The sequence below is a fragment of the Ornithorhynchus anatinus genome, chromosome 19, assembly GCF_004115215.2.
Source record: "Ornithorhynchus anatinus isolate Pmale09 chromosome 19, mOrnAna1.pri.v4, whole genome shotgun sequence".
NCBI classification, from domain to species: domain Eukaryota; kingdom Metazoa; phylum Chordata; class Mammalia; order Monotremata; family Ornithorhynchidae; genus Ornithorhynchus; species Ornithorhynchus anatinus.
Window position 1 is genome coordinate 20,682,316 of NC_041746.1, and position 10,787 is coordinate 20,693,102.

The window sequence follows — 10,787 nt, forward strand, 5'->3', positions numbered from 1 at the left end:
TATGTACATAAGTACTATGTACATGTTGGTACTAGTACTAAGTACAGTACTTATGTACATGTTGGTTGGGATGGAAATTAAAGTGCTTAAGAGAAACAAACCTAAGTGCATAAGTGCTGCAGAAGGGAAGGCAAATAGGGAAATAAGGGCTTAGTCAAGGAGGACTTCTTGGAGGAGATATGATTTTGGTAAGACTTTAAATTGAGGAGACTGATGGGCTGCCATATATGAAGGGGGAGGCAATTCCAGGCCAGAGCGAGGACATGGGCAAGGGGTTGCCCGAGAGAAGGCAAGGTTTGAGATACAGTAAATGGCAGTAGAGGAGTGAAGTGTGCAGGTAAGGTTGTAGTAGGAGATGAGTGAGGTAAGGAAGGAGGGGAAGAGCTGATTAAGTCCCTTAAAGAAGATAGTAAAGAGTTTCTGTTTGATGCAGAAATTAAGGGCAACTTTTGGATGTTTTTGAGGAGAGAGATGTGGTCTAATCATTTTTTGAGAAAAATGATCAAGCAGCAGAGTGAACTATGGACTGGAGAGAGGAGAGACAGGAGTCAGGGAGGTCAATGTGGAAGCTGATGCAGTAGTCCAGGTGGGAAGTGATAAGTGTTTGGGTCAGCAAGGTAGCAATTTGGTCGCAGAGGAAGGAATGGATTCTAGAAATGTTTGGAAAGTAGAAACAATAGGATTTGGTGATATCCTAAATGTGTGGTTTGAATGAGAGAGATGAAGCATGGATAATGCTGAGGTTATAAGCTTGTGAGACAGGGAGGATAGTGGCATTGTCTATATTTATGGGAAAGTCTCAGGGAAGACAGGGATTGGGGAGAAGATGGAAAATTCTGTTTGGAACATGTTAAAGTTTTAGGAAGTGGTAGGCCATCCAAGAAGAGATGCCCTGAAGGCAGTAGGAAATGCAAGACTATAGAGGAGAGTGATCTGGAAAGGAGATCCAGATTTGGACATCATCTGACTAGAGATAGTAGTTGAAGCCATGAGAGCAAATGAGTTCTCTGAGGGACCTGTTATAGATGAAAATAGAAGGGGATCCAGAACTGAGCCATAATGGACTCCCACAGTTAAGGGGTGGGAGGCAGAGGAGAAGCCGGTGAAAGACGTTGAGAAAGAGTGGCCAGAGAGATAGTAGGAAAACCAGGAAAGAACAATGTCTGTGATCAATTCTACCACAACTACCATTATAAAATGAATCAAGTCCCAAATCCTCCTTTGGTTATCCCTCTCCAAAGACTGACCATCCAGAATCAATCAATCAATCAATCAATCAATGGTATTTATTGAGTGTTTAGTATGTGCAGAGCACTATACCAAGTGTTTAGGAGAGTACAGTGCAACAGAATTCGTAGACACATTCCCTGTCCTAACAAGCTTCCCTCTCTAGACAGACATTAATGTGAATAAATAAGTAATTTAAAGATGTATACATAAATACTTTGGGGTTGGGGGTGGGGTGAATATCAAATGTCCAAAGGTCACAGATCAAAGTGTGTAGATGATACAACAGGAAGAGTGAGCCAAGAAAAGGAGGATTTAATCAAGGAAGACCACTTGGAGAAGATGTAACCTTCATAACGTTTTGAAGGTGGAGAGTGTGGGGTTCTGGCATATAAGGAGGGGAAGAGATTGTGCCGAATTGTACATTCCAAGCGCTTAGTACAGTGCTCTGCACATAGTAAGTGCTCAATAAATACTACTGAATTGAATGAATGAATGAGGGAGTTTCAGGTTAGAGGAAGGACATGGAAAAGGGGTTGGCAATGAGATAGATGAGATCAAGGTGCAATGATTAAGCTGGTGCTAGAAGAGCAGAGTATGCGGGCCGGGTAGTAGTTGGAGATTTGTGAGGTAAGGTAGGGAGGAGTAAGGTGATTGAGTACCTTAAAGCCTAAGGTAAGGGGCTTCTGTTTGATGCAGGGGTGAATGAACAGCCATTGGAGTTCCTTGAGGAATAGGATGACATGGACTGTGTGTTTTTGTTGATAAATGATCCAGGCAGCAGAATGAAATATGGATTGGGGTGGTGAGAGGAGGCTGGGAGGTCAGTGAGGAGGCAGATACCATAGTCAAGGAGGGATAGAAAGTTCTTGGATGAGCATGGTAGCAGTTTGGATGGAGAGGAAAGGGCAGATTTTAGCAGTATTGTGAAGGTAGAACCGACAGGATTTGGTGACAGATCGAATATGTGGGTGGAATGAGAGAGATAAATTGAGGACAAAGCCAAGGTTGTGAGCTCATGAGATAAGGAGGATAGTGGTGTTGTCTACAGTAATGGGCAAAGCAGGGGGAGGACAGGGTGTTTGGGTGGGAAGATAACGAGTTCAGTTTTGGACATGTTTAATTGAGGTTTCAGCAAGACATTCAAGTAGATATGTCTTGAAGGCAGAAGAAAATGTGAAATTGCAGAGTAAGAGACAGTAGCCTGGCTTAGTGGATAGAGCACAGGCCTGGGAGTCAGAGGAACCTGGATTCTAATCCAGTTCAGCCACTTGTCTGCTGTGTGGCCTTGGGCAAGTCACTTAAGTCCTCTGTGCATCAGTTTTAGACTGTGAACTCATTGTGGGCAGGAACTGTCTCTCTTTATTGCTGTATTGTACTTTCCAAGTGCTTAGTACAATGCTCTGCACACAGCAAGTGCTCAATAAATATAATTGAATGAATGAGTGATTAAAATGGGGATTACGACTGTTAACTACATGTGGGACAGGTCCAACCTGATTAACTGTATCTACCCCAGTGCTGACAACAGTGCTTGGTACATAGTAAGCACTTAACAAGCACCATAATGGTTATTATTGTTATTATTATGTCAGTACTGGAGACGTAGATTTGGGAATCAACTGTGTAGAGATGGTAATTGTAGCCAGAATCCCTTCTTAATAATAACTGTGGCATTTGTTCAGTGCTTACTATGTGCCAAGCACTTTATGAAGTGCTGGAGTAGATTTAAATAATCTAGTTGAATACAGTCCCTGTCCCACATGGGACTCACAGACTCACTCCCTTGGTGAACTCATTTGCTCCCACGGCTTCAACTATCATCTCTATGCAGATGACACCCAAATCTATATCTCCTCCTCTGTTCTCTCCCCCTCTCTTCAGACTCGTATCTCCTCCTGCCTCCAGGACGGCTCCACCTGGATGTCTGCCTGCCACCTAAAACTCATGTCCAAAACTGAGCTCCTTATCTTGCCTCCCAAGCCCTGTTCTCTTCCTGACTTCCCTGTCACTGTGGATGGTATGACCATCCTTGCCGTCTCTCAGACTCGCAACCTTGGTGTCATCCTTGACTCGGCTCTCTCATTCACCCCCACACATCCAGTCCGTCACCAAGGCCTGCCGGTCTCACCTTTTTAATATTGCCAAGATCTGTCCTTTCCTCTCCATCCAAATGGCTATCTTACTGTTACAGGCTCTCATAATATCCCGGATGGATTATTGTGTCAGCCTTCTCTCTGATCTCCCTTCCTCCTGCCTCTCCCCACTCCAGTCTATTCTTCATTCTGTTGCCCGGATCATCTTCCTGCAGAAACGCTCCGGGCATGTCACTCCCTTTCTTAAAACCTTCAGGGGTTGCCTATCAACCTCGGCACGAAACAAACTCCTCACTCTAGGCTTCAGGCTCTCCATCACCTTGCCCCCTCCTACCTCTCCTCCCTTCTCTTTCTACTGACCACACCGCATGCTCAGCTCCTCTGCTGCTCACTTCCTCACCATTCCCCGTTCACGCCTATCCCGCCATCGACCCCTGGCCCACGACCTCCCTCCTCACCTCTGCCAAACTAACTCTCTTCCCCTCTTCAAAGCCCTACTGAGAGCTCAACTCCTCCAAGAGGCCTTCCCAGACTGAGTTCCCCTTTTCCCTCTGCTCCCTCTGCTCCCTCTCTGCCCCACTTCACCTCCCCTCAGCTAAGCCCCCTTTCCCTCTGCTCCTCCCCCCTCCTTTCCCCTCCCCTCAGCACTGTGCTCATTTGTATATATTTTTATTACCCTATTTATTTTGTTAATGAGGTGTACAGCCCCTTGATTCTATTTATTGCGATTAAGTTGTCTTGTTTTTGTCTGTCTGTCTCCCCCGATTAGACTGTAATCCCGTCAATGGGCAGGGATTGTCTCTATCTGTTACCGAATTGTACATTCCTAGCGCTTAGTACAGTGCTCTGCACATATCAAGCACTCAATAAATACGAATGAATAAATGAATGAATGATTGAGAAGAGATATTTAATCAATTTTATATTTATCATTTTATAGATGAGCATTCTGAGGGCCAAAACAAGCTAAATGATTTGCTTATGATCACACAGCTGGCAGATGGCTGGCCTGGGATTAGGACCCAGGTTCTCTGGCTTGCAGGCAAGGCCAGATTCTTTCTTTCTGACAAGTAATATCAATCCCACCCGTTGAGAAGTCTGCTCCTCTCAGGGACCCAGTCCTGGACAAAATCAGGGCCCGAATGTGACTGGTCCTCATAACAGACACAACATACAATAGTGCATGTTCCATCCCCCCCAAGAAAAGTCACCTATCCCATGTGACTGGTCACACCCTGGCCAAGCTAAAAAACTTAGCTCATTAGTACCAGACAGGCTGGCAATGAACAACAAGAAGCATTAACACTTCCCAAACTTCCCGGTACTACCAACCCTGGAGGGGCCGGGTGAGCAATGCAGCCGAACAATTAGACTTGGAATGAGAAAACTGCCATGGGTCTTGTCGCACAATCCTTTTTCACCCCAAATATGGCCAACAGAAAAGAAGAGGATGAGGAAGTAGTAAGATATATCTGGGGAGGGGTTCTTCACAAACTTTTTGTAGCAGATTGGAACTCTGTCACACTGATGTAGGGAAGCACCTCTACCTAGACTCAGGGATGCCTATTCTGTCAAACTCTGGTGCTGAGTGACCACTCGGACCTCCTCATTGGGGCTAGGAAAAGTGAGCATTCCCTCTTGACAACTTGACCCCTGGGTGACTGTGAAAGTTAGCCCGTGTTGGGATACTTAGAAGGCAGCCCCAGGTGATAGTGAAAGGTAACCCATGTTGGGATGGTTTGAATGGTAGCTATTTGAGGTTATTTGAAAGATAGCTAGTTTGGAATTATTTGAAGGAACCCCTTTTGGGGTGATTTGAAAGGTAGTCCAAGGAAGTCCCAAGTTTTACCAGCGGCCAGAAGTTGGATACCATGCTGACTAGTGTGCTCATTGCTAATTAGTCTAGGAATAAACTAATTTGGCCCTCTGTAGATTACCTCTCACAAGTCCTTGTACTATGATTTTAATAATCCTGCCTCTATGACACATAACCCTCAAGTCTGTAAATCCATTTCCCACCCTCAAATCTGAAAACTCATGACTTACCCAGCGTTTGGGTCTGCCTGGTGACATCCCATTAAACTTAGACTTTGCAGAGGGTATGATAGAATTTTCAAAATTGACCCCTGCAGTTTGGGATGTTAGGTGACAGCACCACTACACCATATTGTCTGCTCAACCACACCCTCACCTATGATTAAAATTCAGTATCGGTGCATCATTTTCAATTTCCCTCCTTACCCTATGTACAACACACAGTGTCGCTAATCTAATTATCTTATATCTACCCTAGTGTTTCTCTCATTGCTCGGCACTTAGTAAGCACTTAACAAGCATCACAGTTATCATTATAAAGTATTATTATTTTAGAAAAAAAGATTCTGGTGCTACCCATCCCACAGAAACGGGACTATGTCAGATAACTCAATAATGTCCCTTACCAGAAGGAGGCATCTGCCATTGTTTCCCTCCTCTCTCCTCAGGCTCACTCTATCCCTCCCTGAGGTGCCTTGCAGAAGATCCCCCTAGCTGAGTTGGCACGATTGTCCCATGTTCCCGTTGGTTACTAGTGACATTGAGCAAGATAGGGTTAGGATCCCAAAATATTCACTGAGCTCACACTTTGGTGGCCTGTTCTTCCAAGTTTATCCAACCCTAGTGGCTCCTACCACTCCTCCTCCCCCTGACCACTGCTACCTCCCTGCAAGATGCATTATACATTGAAGGAGCACTTGTGTGATGCCCGTAAGTTTGTTAGACCTGGGTCAGAAACTAGCCATTGAAATGTGGAGGGGAGGAGGAGTCAGAGTAGGGTGAGTCTGGGATGTCAGTTCCTCAGTGAAATGAAAAAGACCCCTTGGAAACTGCAGTAAGCCTTTCAGGACATTTAAAGGCCATTAGAGAATTAGCATTCTACTGGCAGAAGAGAAAGATATGGCAGCTTCCCAGGGAGGTGAAACCAAGGGAGAATCCGTCTTCTGGTTCTTTTATTTTAAAAAAATGAAAATTAATACCATTGGTTGCTTCTTCTACAATTCAGAGATATCTCAGATCAAGTCCTCGTATTTGTGAGAAGCGAGGTCTAAAATTCTAAAATGTGTGGTGATTTACTTATCTCTGCTTTATGCAGCCTCTCATAGACTAATGTCCACTGATGCTGGGAAGAATTAGGCCCAAGAACACCTTTCAAAATATTATGGTGAGACAAATCAAAAATTATTACAAATTTAGCTTTTTGTCCTTCTTCAATCATTCCCTCAATAATAATAAGAGTAATTAATAATAATAATGATCATATTTGTTAAGCATTTACTATGTGCCAAGCACTGTTCTAAGTGTTGGGGTAGATGCAAGATAATCAGGTTGTCCCACGGGGAGCTCACAGTCTTAATCCCCATTTTACAGATGAGGTAACTGAGGCACAGAGAAGTTAAGTGACTTGCCCAAAGTGACACAGCTGACAAGTAGCAGAGCCGGAATTAGAACCCATGACCTCCAACTTCCAAGCCCGGTGTCTTTCCACTAAGTCATGCTGCTTCTCTATAGATAAAGGATGACTTCACTGTTCCTTCCAGGAATGTGTTGTTTCCTCTTCAGTCCAGAATTCTGGGTGGAACAGGCCATGTTAAAAGTAGGAGGAGTAATAGTATTTATTAGACAAAGGGTCCAAGTTCTGAAACAAGCACTGGGAAAGAAATACATGGAAGAGACATAGACACGATCCCTCACCCTGAAAAGCTCACAATCTAAAAATAAGGAGGGAAGGGAGGGTTTTCATGGCAGGCACTTTAAAGAAAGGCAAACAAAAAAAGACAAAGATGATAACAATCAATCAATCGATCAACTGTATGCAGAGCACTGTACTTAAGCACTTGGGAGCATACAGTACAACAAAATTAGCAGACACATTTCCTGTCCATAATGAGTTTATGGTCTGGAGGGTGAGACAGACATTATTCAAAATAAATGTCGAAACATCACAGACCAGTTCCTTTTCCAACTTCTTGTTAAGGATGTTGATTTTTCTTCTCAGGGTTTTATTGTGAATTTGTCTTCATGACCTTCATTTTGAATGTTTCTGACCATTCCAATATGTAATCTGCCATTACACTCCAGCTAGCTTGCTTCACTCTTTTCAACTGAACCTATTCACTATGCTTCTTTCCCAATAACTCAATCAATCATATTTTTGAGTGCTTACTGTGTGCAGAGCACTGTATTAAGCACTTGGGAAAGTACACAGTAACAGAGTTGCTAGTCACATTCCCTGACCACAGCTGAGAAACAGCATGGTCTAGTGGATAGAGCATGGCCCTTGGAGTCAGAAGGACCTGGGTTCTAATCTCAACTCTGCCACTATCCACTGTATGACCCTGGGCAACTCACTTCTCTTTCATCAGTTATAACCATCAGTTATTTCATCTGTAAAATGAGGATAATACTATTACCCAAATGTGGGACATAGACTGTGTCCAACCTGCTAAGTTTGTATCTATCCTAGTGCTTAGTAGAGTATATGGCACATAGTAAGCACTGAACAAAAACTATTCTAAATGAGTTTACAGTCTAGAGGGAGAAACACTGATCTATATCTGTAATTTATTTATTTATATTAGTGTATGTATTGTGGGACTGAGGGAGGAGTGCATAAGGTGTTCAAATCAAAGTACAAGGGCAACACAGAAGGGAGTGGGAGAAGAGGAAATGAAGGCCTAGTCGGATAAGGTCTCTTGGTAGAGATGTGTTTTCGATAAATGTTTGAAGATGGAGAGAATGATAGTCTGTAGAATATGAAGAGAAAAGACATTCTAGAATATATGTAGAACATGGTTGAGTTGGACAAGATTGAGATACAGTGAGTAGGTTGGCATTATTCATTCACTCATTCAAACGTATTTATTGAGCATTTATTCTGTGCAGAACACTGTACTAAGTGCTTGGAAAGTACAATTCAGCAATAGAGAAGTGAAGTGTGTGGGCTGGGTTGTTGTGGGAAACCAGGGAGGTAAGGTAAGAGGGGGCAAGGGGATTGAATGCTTTAAAGGCAATATTCAGGGAGTTTCTCTTTGATGTGGAGATAGATGGGCAACCATTGGAGATTCGTGAGGAGTGGGGAAATGTGAATTGAAAGCTTTTATAGAGAAATGTAGAAAATGTAGAAAAACGTTTTGTAGAAACATGGAAGGAGCAGAAGGATTTCAGATTCCTTACAGGTCAGATCAACAGTCACAGAAGTCACAGTGGTGACTTTTTCAACATTCCTTCTGGGTTCTTTCCAGAGTGGAGCAGGGATCAGTGGGAAGCCTGATGTCATGGGGATGACACAGTGCTCCTTGGTGAAGGTAGGACCCAGGAGTTGAATGTAAGTGGAGCAAGGAATGGATGATCTGGTTCAGCATGACACTGGTTATGTTCTTGTATGAAATACTGTGTGATTCCAATATCAAACTTACCTTGACCATGGGCTCCTCTTCCCTCACTGTCACCCACATATACTCACTGACACAAGCACATGCATTCTAACACCAACTCTTGAACAATTCCTCTAGATAAGATTGTTTATTTTGCTTTTCTGAGGAAGGTACTGAACAAAAAGAAGAGAATGGGGGAAGAAAAAACCCACTGACACCTGGAAAATGGGAATATGAACTTATTCCATCCTGGGATTTCACTATAAATGTGTTGGGTTTGGGGTTAGGATCTTGCTGATTCTGTGAATCCTGTAGGCTCCACCCTTTTCACTCTTTCTGATGATTGTGGTATTTCTTAAGTGCTTACTATGTGCCAAGCACTAACCTAATCACCCATGATTCATTTTCTCTTGGCAGTGATGGATGATGGAGGTGACCAACGGCAGCTCTGGAGGAGACTTCATCTTGATGGGCTTCTCTGACCAGCCCCAACTAGAGATGGTCCTATTTGTGCTTATCTTGATTTCCTACCTCCTAACTCTTCTAGGCAACACAACCATTGTTGTAGTGTTCCACCTGGACCCCCACCTCCACACACCCATGTACTTCTTCCTCTCCCATCTCTCCTTTGTTGACCTCTGTTTCACCACCAGTGTCATCCCCCAATTATTATGGAACCTCTGGGGACCATATAAGACCATCACTGTTATAGGCTGTGCAGTCCAACTCTCCGTTGCCCTGTCCCTGGGCTCAACTGAGTGTGTCCTCCTCACCATCATGGCCTTTGACCGCTATGCTGCCGTCTGTCGGCCCCTCCACTACATGACCATCATGCACCCACGGCTCTGCCAAGGCCTGGCAGCCGTGGCGTGGCTGAGTGGGATGGGAAACAGTGCAATCCAGAGCACCATCACCCTCCGCCTGCCCCGATGTGGTAACCGGCGTATACCTAACTTTGGTTGTGAGGTGCCCACCATGATCAAACTGGCATGTGTGGATATCCGAGCCAATGAGGTCGTGCTTTTCATTGCCACCTTGATCCTGGTCCTTCTGCCCATTGCCCTGATTGTGGTCTCCTACGGGTTCATCGCCAGAGCAGCACTAAGGATCAAGTCATCCCAGGCTTGGCGGAAAGCCCTGGGCACCTGTGGGTCCCATCTGCTGGTGGTGACTCTTTTCTTTGGTATGACTTCGATCATTTACATCCAGCCCAACAGCTCCTTCTCCAAGAATTCAGGAAAGTTCTTAACCCTCTTCTACACCGTGATCACACCCACACTCAACCCACTCATTTACACCCTGAGGAACAAAGACATGAAAGGAGCACTCAGAAGGCTTTTGGGAAAAGACCAAAGTTGAGGAAGCATCTAAAATCTTGAATCAAATTGTTCTAGAGTCCTTGAGAAGGACCATAAAAGGTAGAAGCCTTTGATGTTACCAGAGGTTTTCAGCCCTAAATCCAGGACAAAAGAGCCCAGTAGTAACTTTAGGAGTGCCTGGGCCCCAGTCAGCTTCACCAGTCAGCTTCCAAGTCCTTCATATTTCTCATTCTTCAACTGAAAGACTGGGGGCATCCTATTCTTTGCCCCCCCATGTCCCTGCAGATTTCTTGTTGCCACCACTCTATGGTTGAAGCCCAGGGATCTCTCCCCAGGATCCTTGATCCTGAGATCATCAGGAACTAACCTTCCATTACCCTCCCGGGGCTGGCCTCAAGAAGCCCACAGAAAAAGTGATTCCACCTGTGGCTTCTCATCTGTCTCCCTGGCACCTGGAGCTTCTCTTTCAGTCTCTAAAGGAAGCAGACACCAAGGCCTTGGAGAGCTACAGTAGTTAACACATTCTTAATAGCATAACAACCAAAACAACTCCAGGGAAGCAGCATGGCTTATTGGAAAAAGCATGGGCCTGGGAGTCAGAGGACCTGGGTTATAATCCTAGTTCCTCCACTTGTCTGCTAGGTGACCTTGGGCAAGTCACTTACCTTCTCTGTGCCTCAGTTTATCTCATCTGTAAAATGGGGATTAATTATTATTATGTTGGTATTTGTTAA

The 10,787-nt window shown here is 44.4% G+C and overlaps 1 protein-coding gene across 1 annotated transcript; it reads left to right on the plus strand.

Moving 5' to 3' along the window:
* The first annotated feature begins 9,160 nt into the window (after positions 1-9,160).
* Positions 9,161-10,093, plus strand: LOC100091819 (olfactory receptor 2G3-like). The gene has a single exon (XM_001520545.3). It carries the CDS (start codon positions 9,161-9,163, stop codon positions 10,091-10,093), a length of 933 nt encoding a protein of 310 aa, XP_001520595.3.
* Positions 10,094-10,787: the final 694 nt, after the last annotated feature.

Excerpts from the sequence above, each read along its gene's own strand:
- LOC100091819 (XM_001520545.3), top strand. The coding sequence starts at position 9,161 with ATGGAGGTGACCAACGGCAGCTCTGGAGGAGACTTCATCTTGATGGGC.